The sequence below is a fragment of the Emydura macquarii genome, unplaced genomic scaffold (assembly GCF_026122565.2).
Source record: "Emydura macquarii macquarii isolate MOO-44397 ecotype Brisbane River unplaced genomic scaffold, CSIRO-AGI_Emac_v2 contig_1027, whole genome shotgun sequence".
Lineage (NCBI taxonomy): Eukaryota > Metazoa > Chordata > Testudines > Chelidae > Emydura > Emydura macquarii.
The window spans coordinates 4,141,523-4,165,476 of NW_027131164.1; the positions used below are offsets into that span (position 1 = coordinate 4,141,523).

At 44.0% G+C, this 23,954-nt stretch overlaps 1 protein-coding gene across 3 annotated transcripts in view; it reads left to right on the forward strand.

Moving 5' to 3' along the window:
• Positions 1 to 7,696: 7,696 nt before the first annotated feature.
• LDAH (lipid droplet associated hydrolase) overlaps positions 7,697 to 23,954 on the forward strand; it is a 165,164-nt gene continuing 148,906 nt past the window's right edge. For 2 of the 3 annotated variants that reach the window (XM_067544707.1, XM_067544709.1), the window contains exons 1-2: positions 7,697 to 7,840; positions 22,857 to 23,018. In XM_067544707.1, the coding sequence (XP_067400808.1) occupies positions 7,810 to 7,840; positions 22,857 to 23,018 (193 nt within the window). In that variant the 5' untranslated portion in view covers positions 7,697 to 7,809. The remainder of the gene's footprint in view (positions 7,841 to 22,856; positions 23,019 to 23,954) is intronic. The other variant, XM_067544708.1, reaches the window with a different exon arrangement.

A 23,954-nucleotide genomic window follows, 5' to 3' on the forward strand; every position in this document is an offset into this window, starting at 1 on the left:
TCAGAACAAAGATCTACCAAGTTCAGCCTCAAACATCTCACGGTGGAGCTGTAATTGATATTGCTGAGTTACAGCATAAGGATACAGAAATTCAATATCTGCTTCACAAAGGAGAATACAGAGGTCATAATATCTTTAGTGATAAGAACAGCCTAGTGATGACTATAAAAAAGAGACACAGAGGATTGCACACATGTCCTAGTGATCTCTATATGCTTGAGAAAGGAACTGGTCACCCTTTCGCATGGACAAGAGCATTTCAGGCCTGAAAAGACATAGAACTAGTTGGCTACCATTGGATGGTAAACATCTGTGAATGAGAATATAAAACAATGTATTAACAACTGCTTGCAAAGAACAGAAAACAACCCTCACAGAAAAGTTATTAAGGGTCCCCTGTGTCATCAATCTATTGTTGGTCCTTGGGTCAGACTCCAAGTGGACTACATAGGCCCCTTGCCACAAACAAGCAATGGGAATAAGTATGCACTGTTTGTAATAGACTCATTCATGACGTGGGTTGAGGCTTACTTCTCAAAAAATTGTACAGCCTCAACCACAGCTAAAATCTTATTAGAACAGAATTCCTTGCAATTTGGGTTGCCCAAGGTCATCAACTCGGACCATTTTGTGGGAGACATTATGAAGAGTCTGTGTCAGGCCTTGTAAATTCGACAGAGGTTTCACGTTGAGGGTTTGTCCTCATGGAGCATACAAATAGGACAATAAAGACTGTGCTGAGAAAAGTGGTATATTCTTCAGGTAAGGAATTGGGACAAACAGCTACCACTGACACCGATGGCGTTGAGGTCAACCATTGCCTCACATGGGTTTACACCCCATGAGACTCTCATTGGAAGAGTCATGTGTACGCTTGAACATTGATGGGTTGGAGGTGTGCTTCCCAATGAATATCAGCCGAGGGTCCAGGAAGACCTGTTCCTGAAAATGTTGCTGAGCACCATCAGTGAGACATAGACAAGGGTCACTTCTCAGCTGAGAAGTAATATAAAGCCGATGGACAAATGGTTAGGAGACACATTGAACATCAAAGAATGGCAAATAGGAGACAAGCTCCTATATAGTTACTATTCAGAGAAGGGCAATGTACTGAGTCCTAAGTGGGTAGGGCCAGTGACAGTTGTCAACAAGGCAAGACTAACTGTCTACCAACTAGAACTTAAAGGCAAGAAGAAGTGTACTTTCAAGTGGTTCCACTCTTTCCAGCTGAAGGAGTGGAGAGGGTTTGTCACTCTATGAGTCTAACTGTCGTCTATCGTTTGCATTTACATTCCCATTCCCGGCCTTGCTTATTGTTAATCTAGTTCCCCCATTGGTTATGTATATAGTTTAATGGGACTGTTAAATTAGGAAAAGGTCAATTGCCATCTTGTATGGTAAAAAGGACAACCCAGACTCCATATTGGAAGCTTTCTTTGTGAACCGTTCCGGCTCTTTTGAAGGAGAGGCGGGAAAAATAGGGCGGGAGAAGACTGGAGTCTGCCTGCTAACAGGAGCCTAAATATAGCAGAATAACAGTTGGTTTGGGGCTGTCTACCCTAGAGGCAGCACTGTGGAATCACGGCAAGGAAGAGCCAGAAAGGACTTAGATACAGCCCTCCAATCAAGATAGAACACATAAGCTGTGATACTTTGAAAACAAATATCAAACTTATTTAGAAGTGAATGGTTCCATTAAGTAGAAAGAGATAGAAATCAAACATGACATGTAACCGTATACAATTATTAGAAAATATATGGTACAGAAAATAGTACTTAGACTACTAGAACATATACGGTATAAGAAAGACTATATCTTAACCCTATAATACCTTATCACTATTAATTTAACAATACATTAATTAACAATCTATCATAAATACCTATACTAAAACATCTATCATCCAGCAAGCATGGATCATGTGCTTGCTGGATGGCTAGAGAGGGAGAATTTCACTCAGACCACAAGCATCCAACTTTATTGACATGCAAACTCAGGTGGTCTTTTACTTACACAACCTTTAAAACATCCCTCTGTTCATCAGGGAAGATGTTCTGTCCAAGAATTGCTAAGAGAGCTACCTCAGTCTCAGACACAGAATGGGGACTCAGTTAGCCCAATTGCCTGTAAGCCCTAGAGGTATCTGTGCAGAATTATTTTAGGCTGAGACACAGAGCGGGGACTCAGTTAGCCTATTTGCCTGTAAGCCAAGAAGCGCCTACACAGCTCTCCGACACAAGGATCACCTTAGGCTCAGACACAGAGCGGTGACTCAGTTAGCCTGGTTGTCTGTAAGTCCAGGATCACCTGTGTGGTTTCCTAGTAGGATTACCCTGGCTTGGACATAAAGCGGGGACTAAGTTAGCCTGGTTGTCCAAAACCTAATTTTAATAGCACAGATTTGAGTGCTTGCGTATCAGAAAAGGGGTTAGGGTATTCATGTACCCCAGGGATAATTGAAGGCATTAGTCTTGAGCAAGGCAAATGCCACTATAACCGGCAAAAGACCGACAATAACAAATCGGTGCTTGTAATTGTTAATAACCATTGTGTTTGTGTTAGAAGTGGATGTAAACAGCTTGTTGTAAATGAATTTTATAAGGTGATGCACAATGGAGTACAGAATTTATGTGCATGTTCCATCCATACTGTAAAAGGTTGCAACATTGACTTTGTATGGGGTGATGTTACACTCCAAGAATTTCATATATCATATGGAATTTATAAACATTTAGAGCCTATACGTTTGGGAATAAATTCATGTCTTCTAAAACAACTAATAAAGAACCCAGACTTGCAAAAAAAATAAAAAAACAAAGATAAGGTAAAGGCGGAAGGAAAGAGTGTTATGATTTCAGTCCACCATTCTGCTGAAAAGATAGAAAAAGATCCTGAAACATAAATTTTGGAGGAGACTGCCACTGGAGCAGAGAGGAGTTACTGGGACTGCCATCAGCCACCTACCCCAAAGTGATTGAGGACTTGCTGACTATGGAGACATGCCAATTGAGTGCAGTAGGAAGTAGCCCAGGGGAACCAGAATTTGGTCAGATTGTACTGTCGGGAAGCACGGTAGCAGAGTTCAGCATCCTCGCTGACCAAGTGGTGGGACCACCCACCACTAGTAGGGCCCTGGGCTGGGACCTGGTGGAGTAGGGTGGGCCCAGGTCTTCCTATCCCCTTCGCCACCAACCCCACAGCTAGGGATTGGCTGCACAATCCCCTTAGGCCCAAAGGCCTGCTACCTTGCTTATTGCTCTGCCCTGCCCAGAGGGTCAGAGTCCACATTGTGGATGCTGTCTGCCCCAGGCAGGAGGCTAGGCTAAAGACTACTTATTGCTCGGCCCCACCCAGAGGGGTTGGAGCCTTAGGCTTTGTCTACACTAGCACTTTTGTCAGTCAAGGGTGTGAAAAAACCACACACCTGAACAACATAAGTTTCAACGACAAAAGCGCCAGTGTGGACACTTGTTGGGGGTGGTTTAATTATGCCAGTGGGAGAGCTCTCTCCCATTGGCATAGAGCAGCTACGTGGGAGACCTTACAGCGGCACAGATGCAGCGGTACAACTGTGCCGCTGTAAGGTCTGTAGTGTAGACGTAGCCTTAGACTGTGATTGCTGTCTGCCCTAGCTTGGAGGCTTTGGCTAGAGATTGCTTACTGCTCTGCCCCACCCAGACAGCCAGAGCCATAGACGGCTAATTGACTGTTTGTTGCCTGAGGCAGTGAGACAGAGTGGCATCCCTCCGAGCCTGAGACCAAGGAACCATTACAGTGAGCAACACAAACAATCTCCAGAAAAAGAAGTGTGTTATGTTGTGAAATGAGAAGATCTCTATAAAGCTTCTATCCTCGGCATTGATAGTTAAGTCCACAACTGTGCACGTCAGCTGCAAGATCAGAGATTGCTTGCAAAACTAAGTGCAGAGGATTTAATGGCCCAAGAGGCAAAGTACCATGAAGATGTTTTGTGTCTCTCTACAACAAAATCATGGAGATAAAAACTGAGCAAAGCAACACAGAGAAGATGTTGCATGGGATTGATTGTGCTGAACCGACAGCATACACTGAAAAGACATGACTGAATGAAGACGTGGTGCTAGTCTTTAAACTAACAGACCTCACAAGGCTATATACAGCTAGACTACAATAGCTGGGGGTGACACTGGCTCAGCATATTCATAGCACTGAATCCCATATTCTTTCACTCATTCCAGATCTCCAAGTAACACAAAGAAGGACATGATGTGCTCCTTGCCCAAATATTTCTGTTCTGCTTTAGGAAAGAAGCAAGAGGATTTATTCATATCTTAGTGACAATGAAATACTTTCTATTCCATCAATAACTAGGGAGAATTCCATACAGCAACTATTGAAGTTAAACTTTTCTAAATCTACAGGACTAGGTAACTTACACCCAAGAGTAGTAAAAGAATTGACCAAGGAGCTTTCTGAACCATTAATATTATTTTTAAGTAATCTTGGAATCTGGGGACGTTCCAGAGGACTGGAAAAAAAAATAATGTAATCCCAATATTTTAAAAGGGTAAATGGGATGACCTAGGTAATCAGTATAAATCTCAAGCAAAGTTATACAGAAGCTGACATGGAACGCAAACAATAAAGAATCAAAGGATGGTAGAATAATTGGTGCAAATAAACATGGTTTTATGAAAAAAGTCTTTTCAAGTGAACTTGATATTTTATGATGAGATCACAAATTTGGTTGATATATTATGTCAACACATTTACCTTTAACTATTAAAAAGCAAATTGTCCGCATCACATGTTAAAAAATGCACGGCAAATATCCTTAAATAAAACTCTAGTAAATTCTCAAGCAACATTTTTCTTAATTTGCCTGTTGGTACTTTTCAATTATCATTGATGGAAACATTTTTTCCATTGGTCTGTGTGTCTACAATGAAAACAACAAAAATGACCACTATAAGGCAATAATCAGAGAAATTAATGCACATAATCAGTATGTCTTGAGTGAATAGACAGCACTATGTTGACAGGTGAGCTTCTTCCATCAACACAGGTACTGCCTCTCACAGAGGTGGGTTAACTATTCTGATGGGAGAAGCTCTCCCATTGGCATAGTAGTATCTTCACTGTAGCAGTGTTTTAAATGTAGACCTGCCTCTAGTCTAAGCAAACAGCCTGATCCTGAGAGGTGAGGAGAACCTCTAGCTATAAAAAAAACAAACAAAAATGATAACGGGATCTAACTGCACTTCTTCAAGGTCAACAATCTCCAGTCTCCTTTACTGTAAGTTTCTGAAAATAACTCAAAACAACTTAAGACAGATTCATTGATAATTAAAGCAATCATATGATCTTATTTGCTGTAGCCCTTGTTATCCAAACCTCTTCCTCCCAACAGCTGCTGCTTTCTCTTAGCATCTATTAATCTATGAGCAGATCATAACTAAGCCTACGATTTTGGCACGGGTATTTTTATTAAAAGTCATAGACAGGGCGTGGGCAATACACAATAAATCACGGATTTATTGAGAAGCTGGAGCCCTGCCACCCAGGGCCGAAGCGGGAGCTGGAGCCCCGCCGCCCAGGGCTGAATTACTGGAATTTTCAAGAAGTCACGGAGGTCTCATAAAATCACAGAATCGGTGACAGATTCATAATCTTAATAATTACCTCTGGAGCAAAAATGTAAAGAGACCTGCAAGGGGAGGAAAAGACAGCATCCCCTTCTCGAGTTTTCCTGAGATTGTTCTGTAATAGATAATATCTTGCCTATTTTACAGGTGAGCAAACTGAAGAATGGAAAATTTTAGGTCACTTGTTTAAAATCACAAGGTGAGTTATTGGTAGAATCAGAAATAAAAACCCAGGAGTCCTGATTCTCTGTTCTGACTACTAAATAATACTATCCCTTGAGAAACATTGGAAAAGAGACTACTCACAGCAGAACTCTGCCCAGTCAATCTTCTACATAGCAAAAGAAATGAGTTTGAGTAACTACACTAGAGTAGCTTAGAGAGACAAAGCCTATGTGGTAATATCTTTTATTGAACTAACTTCTGTTGGTGAAAGAGACAAGCTTTGGAATTTACACACAGCTTTTTCAGTTCCTGTGAAGCTCAAAAGCTTATCCCTTCCACGACAGAAGTTGGTCCAATAAAAGATATTATTTTACCCATCTTATCTCTCTAATATCCTGGAACCAACATGGCTACCACACTAACAAGAGAAGCTTGTTAGCAATTCTGGCTTACATAAAACAAAATATAACTTACATGGTCATCTATATAATAAAATTCCATGGTTGTCACTTTGTGTCTCAATCTGAAGCCTATAGTATATGTGGAGTCAGTGTGAAGTGATGGAAACAGCTACAAGCATGGCTGAGGCCTCTTTTTGTTTAGAATATCACCAATCACCAGAAGTTGCAGGTTAATGCCATCTAATTTAAGTCCTGTGCCATATTTATTTTACAAATTACACCCATGCAATAGCACAGGTTTTTAGCTGCTAGTGTTTTCAGTATATATCAATGCATCTAGCTTTCTGCTGACAGTAAGATTTGTAACCCAGGGAACACAAGATAGTACTTTGGTTGGCAACAGACCAGAGCCCAGGCTGCCCTTTGAATTTTTAGGTAAACTGAGCTCTCAAAAAGGAAGTGGAGATAGCGCCAGTCATCTTAGTATGGATGCCAAAAAGGGGAACTTTAGGCAAAGCTGCTCATAACTTTCAACTGTCCCTCATTTGAAGGAAAGTTATTCATTATAATTCCACAATTACCACACATTTAGTGTGCACTCCCTTTTGTTGGTGAAAATAATTAACAATGAATACAAAATGATGACACGGAGGTTATAGAAAGAGGTCCTCCCATTAAAGGAAGGAATTCCACTGCATTTTAAGTTCCCTGCATGAATAATTTTTGTGTCGCTCCATTTGAGTCTGTCACATAGTGCTTTTGAGCCTGGATGGGTTGAAAAGAAGTACTAGTCCCCCTCATTCAAATCCCAGCCAGGACGCCGGCCAGCAGTGCTAGTCCCTGGAAAGGGACATGCAGTCGCGTTGCTTTTCCTGTGAGGCTCTAGAATCACAGGGCTTGAAGGGACCTTGAGAGGTCACCTAGTCCAGTCCCTGCACTCATGGCAGGACTAAGTAGTATCTAGGCCATCCCTGACAGGCGTTTATTTAACCTGCTCTTAAAAATCTCCAGTGGTGGAGATTCCACAACATCCTCAGGCAATTTATTCCAGTGAATAACCACCCTGACAGTTAGGAAGTTTTCCCTAATGTCCAACCTAAACCTCCCTTGCTGCAGTTTAAGACCATTGCTGAGAGCCCAGCCACCGCAGACTGCCAATAGCTCCTCACAGGGAGGCAGTGGGGGTGCCATACATTGCGTTGGTCCATGCATTGGGCCCCTGCAGACCATGCCTGGCCCCCTGTGGGGTTTGCAGGACAGTGCCAGGCGCCTCCGCACCTCAGCAGAGACCGAACATTCCAGGGAGCCGCGGGGGGCGGGAACTAATGGACGCGCGCTCGGGCGCCGCCAACTGCCGGCGCGCCCACCGCCGTTGGTTCCCGCCCACCAGCGCTGTCGGGCTGATGGGGAGACACAGCCATTGTGTCAGACGCGGGCGTTACGCGCAGCCGCCTCACAGCGCGCGCATCTGGGGCTGCCCCGCCCCGCCCCGCCCCGGTCTTTCTCGGAGGAGGCTCCGCGGCCGGGCGGAAGAAGTCGGGAGCCGCCCTCCTTCCGCCCGGCCTGCTGGCCCTGGCTGGCCGAACCAAGCTGCTCGGCAGCCGGCCCGTGCAGCCCCATGGCCGCGGACATGCTGGGCGCCGGGGAAGGTACGTGGCGAGGGGGTCCGGCCCGGGGCTTTTCCTCCCTGTTCCCGAGCGGGGTGGCCCGCTCCGCGGCTGCTCAGCCTTCTTCCCGGCGGCAGCCACCCGTGCCATGCAGGGGGATGATGCGATGGGATGCCACCCCCCAGGCGCTGCCGTGCAGGGGACCGTGGGGTGGCCAGTGCAGGGCTCCATAGCTGGGCAAGGGATAAGGCTGCTGGTAGTGTCACGTTGCTGGTCTGCTGTTAGCAGATCAATACACCAGCGCAAGATAACAACGCTGCATGCAAAGCATTGCTCGTGCAAGGAACGACACTTTCTTTACCGAATGATGTTGCATGCAGCATATTCTCATACAGCAATAGTGCAAGAAAGAATACTCTTACTCAAACTCCCTCCTCCCCCCCCCCCCCCCCCATGAGAGAGACTGTGTGAATGACTTTGCCGTCCAGTGGTTAGAGCATCCTCCCAGGAGGTGGAAGACCCAGGGTCCAATCTCCACCACCTCCTCTTCTCTCTGGATTTTGCATGTGACCCATTCTGGTAGGTAGCCTCTCAGCATGCCTGCTGGATTGAGCCCTGCATGTGATTTAAGCAGCCAAATGCCTATATTCCTCTGGTTTGTGAATCGCTCTGTGTCTTAGGCAGGAGATTGGTGCTTGGACGCTTGGAGTGAAGCTGAAACTTAGGTGCCCAGGGAACTTTTACCCTGCAGTCTGAGCTCTGGGACCCTCAAGCCTCACAAGGTCCTAGAATCTGGGCTCCAAGTATAACTCCGACATCTACTCTGCAGTTACTCAGCCCCTTAGCCCAAGCCCTGGAATCCTGAGTCAGCTGGCTTGGGCCAGCCATGGGTTTTTAATTGCGGTGTAGACATACATACCCTTAGAACTTAAGTCTGGGATCTAGATGCTTAAGGACCTCTGTGAATCAGGGCCAAAGAATAAAAGGCAGCAGGTGATTAAGGAATATAATGGTTTGGCCACACAATGAGGGAGGAGGTTGTCAGAGGAAGGATTTATGGAAGTTAATAACATAGAATAATATGAAAATAATAGTTACTGTGCATGAAGGCTATGAGGAGAAGTGATATGAGTTGAAGGGAGTGAGCTAGGTGGGAAGTGGAGGAGAGAGGTTCTCTGCTTTGATGATTCATAGGAGGGGGCAGTAAAAGATCATAAATGGGGTGGGGGACTGAGCAGGTGGCTGAGCAGAGTGGAGTATCTCTGTACTAAGGTATAGGTGCTTGAAGAGTTTCCCTGTCACATGAAGGCAGTAGTGTCATGGGGAGCCCTTGAGCCTGTCTATGCTTTGGCACTAATGGCCTGATCTAAATCCCATTGAAATCAGTGGGAGTTTTTCCACTCAATGGGCAGTAATCAGGGCCCATGTGACCAGTCAGTGCTCTTCAGTGAGTATTTGAACACCTAATCCTTGAAGATCTGGCCCTAAATTTAGGCAAATGTAATCTAGATCATTGGTTCTCAATCTCTTCATTTCCTTCCCAAGACATCACCTATCCTGCTACCTAGGTGGGAACACCCACCCCTTTACTAATATGGGAAGAGTGGTGTGCAGGGTGGATTGATTTAAATCAAGACAATTTAAATCATGGTTTAAATTACCAAGAGAGAATCATTTATTCAAATCAAGTTTCCCACTGATACTACTTCACATATTTCTTAAATAATGGTGCAAATTTGATCACTAAAACATGTTAATTTACAACTTAATACAGCATTTTACAACATCTAGGAGGGTATTCTTTGTGTAATTTTTTAGATAAATTAATAAAAATCAAGTTAGGAAATAGTACATAATACTCATTACCTGTGTCAAGCTGCAGATGCAGCAGCAGTACATTAGGAATGGTAAAAACTAAATCACACAAACACAATAGCATTAATATTTTATTAAACTTAATCTTAAACGTTTCACATTTGCAATTGCAGCAGTCTCCTGAGTTGCTAGCTGACAGCTGTCCTTGCTTTTATTTTTTAATTTTCAAATGTTATTAACTCTGACAAATCACAACACTAAAGTACACTGTCCTCAAAACTTCTACAACTAGCTCTCATCTTCCCCACTCCCACTCATTTTTATTCACAGACTGAAAGAAATACGAGTTTTCCTGCTTTTTCAACTCCCAGTCAATTGCTTAGCTTTGAGTGAATAATACCAAACAATGAAAATATTCTCTCTCTGCCTGTAGAGGAAGCTACTGCTGTGAAAAGTTGTCTTAGCAACTGAAGGAACTCTGTTTCAAAGTGCCTAGCTAATGATTTCCACCAAATTCAAGGGAGTGACTTTCTTCAAATCATCATCAGTAAACATGTACTGTTTAAATGATTCTGCTCCAGCCCTGAAATGTATTATGATTGGCATAACTAAGGAGTGATTTTGAGATGCCCATGCCATGGCAGCAGCATCTTCTTAAGAAGTTAGGCATCTACCTTTATATCTAAGGTTGAGAATGTTCGCAAGAAAATGAGGTGGAGTTAGTGCTTGATCCATTCGCTTCTTTTATTGCCTGCAGTTTAACTTTCTGGTGAGATTTCTTTCTTCAATGTCTCTTGAAGTGCCTTCCAAATTTCGACAGCATCAGCAATGCAGCAACAATTTCTCAGTTTGTTTAAGGCTATGGATATAGGCTTCAGTATATTCTCTACATTCCTCTTTAATCCAATGATAGATACTTCCATCTATTTAATCATAGTTTTCTTCATGAAGTTTTATGAGAATAGGCCAGTTCTTAATAAATTGTTCAAAACAATCAACCACAGAATTCCATCGAACATCTTGAGAGAGAATTAGTTTGGATCCTCCTGCTCTCTTCAGTGAAGCTGAAGCAAAATGGTTATTACAGAACTATCTTTCGACTTAAACATTTTCTTTTATTCCTGGAGAAGATGTACTTAAGTCTTTGGCTAAAAGATGTGTTAAATGGACACTGCAGCCATATGTTCTTAAGGAGCATCCTTCCATTTCTCCTAAGTATCTTCTTATCTTTGCCCCATTTGCAGCATGGTCTGTGACAAAACTGTGACAGTTGAATTTTTGTTCACAGTTTATTACAGCTTTCATTACCACTTCTTTTAAATATTGTGTTGTGTGGGCATTTCCCAATGTATCAATTGTTTCTGAAAGATGTGCAACCCCATCTTCTGTTGTCACACAGGCACATATTACTGGATCATTGTGTACATTGCTCTACCCATCAAGGCTTAAACTGGCAAATTTCGCCTCAGTATTTCTTGCACACTGTTCAATTCCTTCTCATAAGCTGTATCTAGCAACCTTCCACCAATATGTCTATGTCTTTAAGACAGTGTCTTAACTAACTCCTCTGCCTTGCTTGGCCCAGCTTCACCACCACATAAGCATAGAACAACAGCAATCCTATCCAGCTTGTGTCTTTCTTTGCATATGTGACTTTAGTCTGCTGGAAACAGACATGGAAAGCTCAGAACTTTCAAGAAGCAAGAGCTGGTAGTTAGGCTGGACAGACTAGAGCCATTATTTCATTTTTATGAGACTGTAAGTGTAGGTTTAGCATGTTTGTGATGAGATTTAATTGTAATTGTTTTTTAAGCGAGAGAAATTTAGTATTTTATTGATTAAAAAAAAAAAAAAAGGATTTAAATAAACTGATTTTTTTTTAAAAAAATCACTGATTTTTAATCCACCCTGGTGGTGTGGTCACAACCCTCAGACACTTCTTTGTGACCCCTAAGGGTTGCAATCCCCGGGGTGAGAACTGATGATATAGATAATGCATCATGACAGGTAGAAGAGAGGTTTGGATATATATTCTAAATGCCATTGGGTTGTTAAACTGTGCTAAACACAGACAAATGGTGGGCAGAAAATAGGGTTGGTCAATAGATGATGTTGAAAAGTGTGTCATGCTGCTGGAACAACATCATGGTGTTTTTCTCAAGGGAAAAGTAAAGTTTTTAAAGTGAGTGGTTTGAACTTACCCAAAGATCTAAACCTAAAACAAATCTTGAACTTCACAGTGAAATATTGCTTCCCTGCATAGTTAGGTGAATAAAACAACAGAATAGTTTATTTACCTAGCCAGATGAGCAACCACCGAACAGAGCTGTGGATGTTGTAATGGGTATCTTGTTTTCATGCATGTGATGCAATCCCTAACTCCAGAACAAAGTATAAGCACAAGCACTAGAGTAGAAGAGATGTCCTCAGATTGCGGGGGTGCAGTGGGACGTTTGCGGGGGGGTGGGGGATGCAGCGGGGTCTGGGCTATCCCCCACAGAGGGCGGGGAGAGAGCCACCCAGCCCCGCTCTGCCCCTAGCCGTGCTCTGGTCCTTCCCCGAGCCATGGCTCTGTTCTCAGCCCCTGTTCTCAGATCCTAGCCTGGCTGTGGCTCTGCTCCTGGCCCCACTGACCACAGCCTGGCTACTATTTGCCTTCTCCCAGTCGCAGTTCCAGTTCTGGCCCTGCTCTCGGCTCGGCTGTGGTTCTGGCCCCAGCCTCGACCCTGACCGCAGCCCTGCCCTGACTATTGCCCCGCTCCCAGCCTGGCTCCTGGGGGCGGAGGGTGCGGACAGGGGCAAGGGGGGAACAGCATAAACAGTGTGGGGACCACTGGAGGAGAATATGGCAGTGTGGACGTGCCCCTGGAATCGGGGAGCAGCGTTCGGGTCTGGCTCCCTCTCTGGGTCCTCCTCAGAGGGGGGACCACCCCTCTTGGCTACCTCTCACCGGGAGCAGTCTTGTGCTCTTCTCAGGGCAATCAGCCTAGCGCTGGGCCCCTAGGCCAGGCTGGCATGGCAAGCAGTTTCTGGCCAGGCCCTCAGGCGGGGCTGGCACGGCAAGCAAGCCGCTCTCTGGCACGGCGGGGAAGGGTTTCCCACGGAGGACAGGGAAGGGGGCAGGGGGACGCAGGCCCGCCCGTCTCCACTGCGTCCCAGCCCAGGGCCCTGGTAGTGGCAACGGCGTTGGCCATGGGGTCAGCGGGGTTCCGGCTGCAACACGCCGCCCGGGTTGCCCCTGACTCAGCCGCTAATGTGTGGCTATCCCTGGGCTTCTTCCTCCCCGAAACCCCCGGTACCTGCCTCCTCTGGGTCGCTGAGGTGTGGTAGACCTGCTAGGCCCTCCTCATCCACAGGCGGCAGCTCGGGCAGCTCCATGGGCTCATCTTCGGAGGGTAGCTCTTCCAGGTCCTGCGGTCCCCAGGCCTCGGGCAGGGCCGGTGGATTCTCAGGGTCCCAGGCTTGGTATTGCTCCGGCTCCCAGGCGGTTCTCTTCAGGCTCGTAGTCAGCAGGGAGTTCCATTGGGCCTTCTTCCGGCTCCCAGGCCGTGGGGGCCTCTGGTGGGCCCTCCTCCAACTCCCAGGCCGTAGGGTACCTGGGGGAGGCCTGCGTCGATCCCCAGGCTGGGTTTAAGGCCGGTCGTTCCCTCTCAGCACAGCTCCCTAGCCCGGCCTGAGCTAGGAGCTGAGGAGGAGACGTGTCCTTCCCCTTTAGCCATCTCTCTCCAACTGAGCTCCCCGGCCTGGCTCTTAAAGGCCTAGCTCCGCCCCCCCCCTGCTTCCGGTCAGGTGGAGCCCCTGGGGCTTTTAAAGGTCTAGACTCGCCCCCTTGTTTCTGGTCAGGGTTTCCCCTGGGGCAGGCCTCTGTCAGCCAGGGTGGGTCTGGCTCCCTCTCTGGGTCCTCCTCAGAGGGGGACCACCCCTCCTGGCTACAGGCAGGATTTCTTCCAAAGTGCAAGACGGCAGAATTTGCGTTTGAAGTTTGATCTATTGCACAGAAATCATCAAAATGATGCTTGTGCATTAATTCTTATCATAATGCTTTATGCTGAAGTCTTAAGTGGAGGCGGGTTGGTGCTCAAAGGGAAGGGCAGGGAGAGGGAAGAAGGCTTCAGTTAGAGGATATTTGAGAGGGGAAGAATGAAAGCTAAGGTTGAGAATGATGGCCACATACTCTTTTCCTGAGTTAGGAGAGATTGATTTGCCCACAGGAAAATAATTGCTAATGAAGAGGGTAGAGAGTGAGACCCAAAGAAAGAATTAAATTGAAGTGTTTATAACTCTTCAGTATGATGATTGCTTCCCCTCCTGCTGCTCCTTGTAAATCACCGTCCCTTCTTAAGACAGAGGAAGAGAAGAATTGTCTTCTGTCCTTTATGATCCTAGCTTCCTCTCTCTCCTAAAGCACTGACCAGTCCCTCACTCAGATCTCTCCATCAAACACACTGTCTCTCGGATGGAAACTTCCATTTCTATTTCCCTGTAGAAAACATGTTGTTTTAGAAGAAAAGCATGCACTGTCTTGAAATGTAGCCATCAGATGGTGGTGATTGGAGCATTATTTGGGTCTCAGGCGAAGAGATGAGGTGCATGTGCACTGGGAACTGAACTGGAGTGGCCAGAGTTCTGGAGGGCTCCTGTGATGGGAGGAACCCAGTGGTTATGCCAAGACATTGTTACTTAAAGGGCTCTCCATCAGTGCTGCTGGCTTGGTGTGCTGGGGAGCTGAGTCACTGGCTTTCAAGTAAGGATGCCCGGGTTTGAATATATGGCACTAGAAGCAAAGTCGTGGGAGCTGAAAGTCTCTGTGCCAAGGTAATGGCATGTCAACAACTCCCAGTGACATTATTGCTTTGCAGTGCCAGGAAACCCTTCAAGCAATAGTGCCTTAGTACGGAGATAGTGAACTGTCACCTGCTCAGCCACAGTATTCCCACGTGCAGTCTTCCTCTGTTCCCCAACTTATGGATCATCAGAGCAGAGAACCTCTCTCCTCCCCCTCTCATTTACACCACTCTCCAACTCCTGTCCCATTTTTTTCTCCCATCTCTATCATACACAGCCCTAATTATGATCTGTATTGCGGTAGTACCTGAAAGCTGTGGTCGTGGGCCAAGGTCCCGTTGTGCGAAGTGCTGTGCTTCTGCGCAGCTCCACTTGCACATCATGCTTCCCCTGCATTCACAGGGGTGAGAAATGAACTGTAGGTGTTGAGACTTCATTCAGGATTAAATTGACTGTGTCTGGTAATAAGCCAGGCCGATGGACTAGAGGATAAGGTTTCATGGAGTTATTGGGTTGCTCTGAGAGGGGAAACTGAGGCACATGTGCCTGTCCTGCTGTCCTGCTGCAGGAGGTTGCTCCAGATGAAACCTCCCAGTCACACTCCTCTCCCATGTTTAGCTCTTAAATGTTTAGACCAATTGACTCTGGTACATACTGAGTCTGGGAGGGAGGCAGGGGCATGGTAAGCAGCAAGAATATGCCTATGTTTGGGATGAGGGTGGAAATATGTGGGCTATGTGGTGGAAGGGGAGTTATTTGAGGTTTATGGTCAGGATGTTGGATGCATTAACTCAGTGGTTCCCAACCTTTTTGGCTCGAGGGCCACAGATATTATTTTTACTACCCTGAAGGGCCACCGTTCTCCACCAACTGTCTCCCTCCCCTGCAACTTGCAACCAGACGGAAGGAGTTCAGCGAGGAGGCTCTCCCGTGCCCCTAGCTGCAGGAGGGAAACCACGCTCATCCTGTGGCCCTGTGTGCTCCACCTGGGTCCCTAGGCAGTGGCTTCCTTTTTCAGCCAGGGGGATGGGAGATCAGTGCTCCCCTCCTTCTGGCTCCAGCAGGGACCCAGTGCCTATGGACCCAGGCAGAGCGCTTTGCCATGCTCCCTGCTACAGCCAGGGAGAGGGGAGCGCTGATCTCCCGTCCCCTTGGCTGCAGCAAGGAGCCTTTGCCGGTTTTGTAACCCCGCTCCGCCTAGATCCTTAGGCAGCGGCTCCCTTCTGCAGCCAGCAGGAGGGGAGTGGCGGGCCACTTTGAAAGCCCCCGTTGGCCACTTTTGGTCCCTGGGCCACAGGTTGGGAACCACTGCGTTAAAGGCTTATTTCCTTGCTTTTCATGGTGTGTGGTGTTGAGAGGTGCTGTCAAATTATGTTGTATCACCCACACAAAAAAGTTAGTTGTTTTTATTTTATTTTTGTAAGACTTTCTTCGTAAGTACATGAGTCGTCTTGTTGTAGTTGCAGGACTGAAAGCTGAGCAGGAAGAAATCCTCTATTTGTCCACAGGCAGCAGCAATGTGAGCTTCCCCACTATGTTCTGCCAAAGTGCTTTTGTGTGTGCATTCAAACGTTGGCCTCTGCTAAGACTGCCAAAAGGAGGCCACTGATAGTTTTTTCGCATGGACACTTGTTCATAAGAGCTGGAGTGAGACTACCTATACACTGGTAATGGCTTTATTTCATTCACCACCTGTCTCGGTTGGATGTGAACCAATAATTGATAGTGAAGAATATTTTTATTCAGTTGACAATCCTCTGAGTGATTCTTGCAAGTTAAGCCTGGCAGCCAGGTAATGGCATCCTGTAGCGTCTTGGCTGTTGTATCAGAAATATCACCAGGTAGAGCTCTGGGCAGGCACTGTAAGTGGAAAGGGAGATGGCTGGGGCATAATTCTTGTTTCACTAACACTATAGTAATTTGGAGTAGATTGAAGGTATGTTAGTGTCAATGGGAAGAGAACTGGGCCAATAGAATTGACAATTTTCTCCTGGTAAATAATTGGATTCACTGATTTCCCTAGATATATAATCTGATATATAGAGACAATGGAGTCAATGGAGCAATCCTGAATTGTGGCAGTTGAACATGTGGCCCTGTGAGGGTTTGGTTTTTTTTTGTTTTGTTTTGTTTTACAGGGCCAGGTAATATTGCCCTCACTTTGACAAACAAACACCTTCTTTCTGACAATATTTTCCAGCGGTTTTTTATGTTATGGTTTATCATAGGGAAAAAAATTCAGCAGCCTGGAGCTAAAACCCTGGGCTCATGCAATATTATTACTGAGGATTGTTTCATAGGCAGTTTTTATTAGACACTAATTACAAGTGTTTGGTATAAATTCTTATCTGCTTAATTGTCCTTCTAGTATTCATTCTTGCTTCCTTGCTGACAGTACAGCATTGCATGTGCTATAAAATCAAAGTCCTGCTGTATTAAAACTGTAGCAAGAAAAGGCACATTAACCAACATGTTTCTGGCCTACCAATCTACACTAAATATGTTGCATTCCTTCATTTTTTTTTGCCTGATTTATAGCCTGATCCTTCATGTCAGTAGTCCTCACTCATGTCCCATTGGAGTTCTCAAATGAAATCCTGTCCCTACTGAAGTCTTTCAATTGACTTTCCTGGGCCCAGGATTTCACCACTCCTGTAAGACCTGCTTCTGTGAATAAGGTATTGTAGGATCAGATTGTAAACTCTTCTGAACAAGATAGTTAGGACAAATTTTGAATTCTGTTGCCCTAGTGTAAATCCCAGCTAAGCCTACTGACTTTCTAACAAAGCAACTCTAATTTACTGATGTTTGTAGATTTGTGAGTATTGAGCAATTTAATAAAGCAAGAGTAATGCATTCTTTATTTTGACAATCATTAGGTTTAATTATTTATGTACTAGTCACTCTGCAGAATATTTGAAAATAATATAGAAAAATGAGACCTTAGTGGAATAACTCTGCTGTTGAAGAATCTTTGAAGAATGGGGAGGAACTAGTATTTCATTTTGCATATTTGCCAAGTGATGATTTGCAAGAGTCTTCTATATTTAAAACATAACTATATTTGTCAAAATAAATGGGCAAAGTTACGTAATGCCCATTGAAGCTAATGATAATCTGCTCATTGATTTCAATGAGCACTGGACTGGGCTCTGTTGTATTAATTTCAATGGAATATATAGGACCAGCGTTAAAGGTATTAACATGACCCTGTAACTGTCCAATGTTAAACAGTTTTAATCAAGGTTCTACATTTGCTGTACAGAGACTTCAGCCTGCTTAATGCCATGGCAAATATGTTGTTAAAATATTTAAAACCCTTTATTAAGTGTACAGGAAAAAGGAGGGGAGAGAAAAGGTTAAATATTTGAAATATAAAGTATTAAAAGTAAGGCTTTTATTTTAACAACATCCCTTGTTCCTGTTCCCTGTAGATTGGGGGGGGGGGAGAACGGTAGCTGGTAATAACTGTCCTTTTTTGGGGGAAAAAGAAAACAGCTTCAGCCCCTCTCAAGTAATTTTATCGCAGTTGTTGTTTAATGTCTTCTTCCATTTCCCAAAAGTTAAAACAAGGCAAACACACACAAAAAGGGAGAGAAAAGAGCAGAACAGCAAAGATGGAAAATGCAGCTTCTGCCTCTGGTGTTGACTCTTTGCAGCAGCAAAGTTGCAGTAAAACACAGGCACAGTACATGGTTTGATCAGCTATTGTTCCAGTGTCGGGCTATTTAGGACATTGCTTTTAATTGTCTTTGTTCACAGGCTTATAGCAATGTTGCAAAATATACAGCCCTGGCTGGCTAAGCCAGACTTTTGTTAAACAAGAGACAAAAGGGGGAGGGGGGGAGAGAGAGAGAGAGAGAAGAAATAAGGGGGGGCGGAGGGGAAGGAAAAGGACACAGGAGGTGTGAGGGTGGGAAAAGCGACTAAATCTCACATGTGAATTCATGTTTGGGGTTTATCCAGAGCTGATGATGTCACCTGGGTCCTCTCTTTGTCCCACTCTGGTCAAGACATTTCTTGAGATTAGGATGATGGAGGCCCAGTTATGTTATGATGAATCCCAGGGCCCCAAGAGTTGGGGGGTGAGGGGTGAGTAGGGCAGTCATGATGGAAAGCTCACTCCTTTCTGTTCTTCCAGTTGATAATGGTTGCATTCGCCTACTCTGTCAATTTTCCTCTCAAAACCTCTTTTATAAAGGCCCCAAGAGGGAGTGATAGCTGTAATTGCCCATCCCTTCGTTATTTTATTCATCAATTAGGCCAAATTTCTGACACACCATTTTTGGTTCCCAGTCCCACACTATTTTTTGTTTACAAGACATCATTTTAACACAGTCCTTGATATATATTAATAGGCCTTTTCGTTTGGATTAATTCAGTCTTTGTCTTGCTTTTGCATCATTTCCCATTAACATTCTTTGTTATAGGTAACTGTGACATTTTATGAACTTTTTCACAACTTGCTTCTCACAGTTGAGCTTATGTTTAGGGTAAAGTTGTAGGCCAATTTATCATAATAGCCCCTGTGACGGTTCTCAGGGTACCCAGGACTGAGAGTCACCTGGTTACACCCCTGCCTATTGTGTGAGGGGGTCTTGCTTGTGCTTAACTGAGCATTAGCGCCTTGACACCACTATCCTGTTAATCAGCCAAGCACACACTCCTGGGCTATGCCAGCCCTTTCTTTGCCTTGTAAGTTAACAGTGGGTGCACGCCAGTCCCTGAGTCCTTTTGAAGTGTTCCTCTGAAATGTTCATCCCCTATCCACTGAACATAAATACCAGGTCTGCTGTCCCCAAAGGACCAGTATACACACCAGCTTGTAGAATTCAACTCAGGATCATAACCATGCTTAATATCACAGCACATAAACTTATTCTTGTTTTCACTATTAATATATCTATCATCAAAGATTTAAATATTAGTGAGTCAGAATATTGGAAACAAAGGGTTACATATAAAATAAAATCATAACATGCTTTCTAGAGACTAAACTTAACAGGTTAACTTCCTATCTGAAGAAGTTTCTTACCCCCAAAGTCCTCTGCAGCATTTTGACCAAGGTTGGCTAATATCCCATTTTCACAAATGCAAACGCATTGCTCGTTTGCTTAGTAAGTATGGGAAAAGAGGGTGTCTTTGCTTTCTACTTATACTCCCCAAAGTTTGTCTGTACAGTGAGACAGTACAACCACTCATGGCTTATTGTTTCGTGAGTGCTCCTTCCCTGCTGACTTCACACCTCTGTTGACTTCATATGAAAATGGGCATCCATTGTGTTAGTTTTCATTGCTGATTTACATCTGATGGAGAGAGCAGTGAATAAACTTCTCTTGTGTGACAGAAAATCTGTTTTTTCGTTTCTTCTGGTGACTCATACCTTGATACATTTAAGACCCTACGTGACATTCTTTGGTGAAGCAGAACGTACATACCAGAATCAGGACATTTCTGTAGCCTCCTTGCCAGTTGGTATTAAGGGTTTCTTGGGTCATGCCCCAAGAGATGATATATGTATAAAATAACGTTGAAACAAGGCCAGGCTTATGACTTTACAAGTCTCTTGGTTTGACAAATGCACCTGCTACCTTTTGATAAGTGATCCTTTTGGCAAACGTGCACATGTGTCATAGTTCATCTTGATGACATTTTTATTCATAACTAGCAAGTTGATGAACACACACACCTTTTGACTAATATTGCAAATGTGTCTAAAGGTGACCAAAAACTCCTGACTAATACAATTATCCAGTTCCCAGATGACATCCACTTGGATACTAGAAAGTTTCTAAATGATGAATATATGTGTTGGTCGATATGTTTGTGTGGCCTTTATATTATCGTATTATAGTGCATTGGTTTTCTTTTCCATTCCTCTATTCAGACAATTAAAGAATTAAGAAAAAACATTGAAGTTAAACGTTGATACAGGTATATATAATTTGGACAAGTCAACATAACTTTAAACCATGAAGACACTTCCTTTCATCCTATATTTATTCCCAGACAAAAACTACGTTGTAGTGGAAGTAAGGTTGCAGGTACACATGAGGTTGGGAGGCAGGGTATTCTAGTGGCTAAGGCACTGGACTGTGGTTGAAGAAACATGGGTTCTGTTTTCAGTTTGACCATTGACTGGCTGTGATGTTCGGCAAGTAACTTCCCTGACACCTTCCTCTGCCACCCTTTTTCTGTCTTGTCCATTTAGATTGTAAGATCTTCATGGTAGGGGCTCTCTTTTACTATCTACCACAATGGGGCTCTGCTCTCAGTTTGGCCTTACCTGAATACAAATTACAGATGATGATGGTAACACATCAGTATGTCAAACTGATATCGCCTCCCTTTCTGTATTTAGTGAAACTGATCTGTTAGTCACAAATGGGCTGCCCTTTGTTGAGCCTTTCACAGGGTCCACTCACTGCAGGTGGAGCTCTGGGAATTAGCTTTTTCAGGTCCGACGCCCCCTTCTGCTGCTCACTGCCTGCCCAGCTGCTGGTCTGGCTCACTGTCTGCGGCTAAGTGTGCTCCCTCTTCATTACTTAGCCCTCTAGCCATCTCACTATGCATGTTTTCCCCTTCCGGGATAACAAAGGCCTTCCTTACCAGCAGTCTTTGGCAGTCTTCTCATTCATTGCCCTATGGTACAACTTCCCCATGGCTGGTAGAGGAACCCAGGCCTACCCTCTACTCTGGGTTCCAGCTCAGGGACTCTCCAATCAACAGCAGAGGTCTGTCCCATTCTGGACCTTGCTGCCTTTTCCCTGAGCCTTTCATAACCATCTTGCTCTCTCCCCCTTCCCTGGGTTTGCCAATCTCAGAACTCCCCTTCTCTCAGGGAATAACTGTAGGTTACTTGCCTCTGTAGCCCCAAACACATCTCCCTTCTCCCACAGAGTGACTGCACATTACTTAGCTGAGAGGGGCTGCAGGGATCAGCTCCCTGGCTTTATAGAAGCCCTGACTGTTCCTGCACAGGTGAGCTTCTTAGGGCCTTTCTCTCAGCATTAATTCTCCCAGTTCTCCCAATTCTTAATTGGCCCATCTGGCCTTCTTTAACCTATTCAGGGCGAGTATGGGGTGAACACCCTGTCACAGAGTTGTAGAGAGTGGTTCATATTGAGATTCAAGGGGGAGCATAAATTTAAAAAGCACACTTTTGTCTGAATTTTTACTACCCTACCATTGTTGCATATAATACCTAAGATTACTCATAACTAAGACATAAGGGGGAAAATGTGTCCTCTTTTTTCAGTTTGTTTTTACTGTGCACTTGTGCCTAATTAGTGCACCACCTTGTGACCTTTAGACTAGGATCTGCCCATTACAGCCACATGGGAAGAACCATGCTCCCACGCACAGCCCCCTGGAGGTTCATGGTCTGGTTGCTTTGTTCTGAATATGGATTTGTTCCTTAGTTAGTTTTTCTCCAGTTAGTTTTGTTTTGGGTCTTTGCACTCAGTTGCAGGGAAAAGGAAAACATTCTTTAAAAAGTTAGGAAAATGTCACAGAAAAAGCATAATAATTGACCAAAGGAACTCTGAGACAGAAGCAATATCTTAAAGTACTTAAGACTAGATTTGATGCTGACAGCTTCACTTTAACGGTAGTGCTGTTTCTTGTCTTACTTTGTCAGTAATGTCCATTTGCAATGATGTCTTATTACACAGAATATAGCATCTTCAGTATTAGAGCCTTCCACTTGTGGCTCTCAAAACACTTTATAAACACCGCCAATTGTCAAAACTCTCTTTAACTCTCATTCCCATTTTGTGGTGTGAGAAACTGAGGCACGGAGAACTTATTGGGTGATTTACCTAAGAAGTCTCGCAGGAAGTTTGGAGCAAAGCAACTCTTGTGCATTCACATAGAACCCAATTGTCTTACTATGGTCTCTGTTCAGCAAGGTGCTTAAGCACATGCCGAGCTTTAAGCATCTGAGTCAATGGGGTTGCTCACATTGTTGAACATTTACCTTGCTGAATCAGGACTTCCTATTTCTGTTTTAGTAAATATAAACTAATCCTTCTCTCTTATCTTTCCCATGATTAGACCAAAGCTAAAAACTATAAATATATAGTGCTGGAGGTGATTTCTCCTTGTCCAGAAAACCCCAGTCAATCTTTGCACTAGCAGCTTTGCAATATGAGACGTAACGCAAGATGAATGGACCCAGAGGTGTAGCAGGTGTAATGACTACTATGTTATGGCCTGATTGATCAATGTATATGTCAGTGTCAGGTGCCCCAATTTAGTGGCCTGTGTATCCTTATACAAACATCTGCAATATACTAAAGCAGCTGTTATTGTGTCAGGCCCTTGTTTAGTTGAACACTGGAGATTGAAATGCGTTTCTTTGGTTATCTATGATGTAATGATGGGGTATGTAGTGCTGTGGTGTTAATTATACAAAGATATTTACTGACATGTTGTAACAGCCTCTTGTTCTGTTTAGCAGAGAGCACAAGCCCAGCATCAGAAGAGCAGGTCCCTCTGCATGAAGAATTTGTTTACTGTTGTGGAGCTGCTACTCAGGTCTTAAAGTGTGGGCCTTGGAAAGACCTCTTGGAAACTGGAAGTAAAACTCTCCCCACTCTCTTATTTCTGATTATTCCTGGTAAGTTTAGAAAAAATGCAAATCTCTAATAAAAGGACACTGGGAGGTTAAAATTAAATATGATGAAATTACCCGATATGTCACAGAGAGAGTTTGAGGTGGAGGCAGGAATAGAACCCAAACTCCTGATGCTTTAATCACAAAATCATCCTTCATCTGGTTTCTTATGATCTGCATTACAAGTAGTGCCTTACATGAATAAAACTGAACATTTACCAAGTCTGAAGTGCTATATATGCTGTTCACTTGCTTTCTGCAGCATATTTATCTTGGAAAGTGGAAACAGGCTGGGCAGTTTTGCTTCTCTTCCTGGTCAATTTCACTTTGCAACTCCTGTGTGTTAGGACAATGCTGCCTAATCAGCTTTGCACAAGTGTCTGGTGGATAATTAAATTCACAGAGAAGAGTTTCAATTGCAATTTAAAAGAAAATAATTGATGAAAATGTTTTCTTATGTTAATTTAGTAATAAACTTCTTTTAAAAAATCCTAGATTTTGAGCCTAAACTACCCTTTAAATCAACTGATTTTACAACTGTCCAAGATTATTAATTAAATTATTTACATTTTGTACAAGCAAAACTGTTAACACTTGCTGGATTAAATAGAGTTAAGATTTTAGAGCCAGATTCTAGCCTCGTTGAAATCAATAGGAATTTTGCCATTGACATTAGTGGAAGCAGAAGTTGGCCTTATATGATCAAGTATAGCACAACAGTTATAATTACGTTAAGTGATGTCAGTAGTGATTGCTTATATTGGAGGGTGCAGGCCTGCTATTTTGGTACTTTTAACTCTTTTCTCTCCATCCCAGTGGAGTACCGTACTTTAGAGATAATGTTAATTACCTGAGAAACAGTGATGCAATTAATGACCCTTCTGGTTTTCCAGTTCCTTTTCATGTGTTTTGACTAAAAAAACTCTTTATTTTTACGTA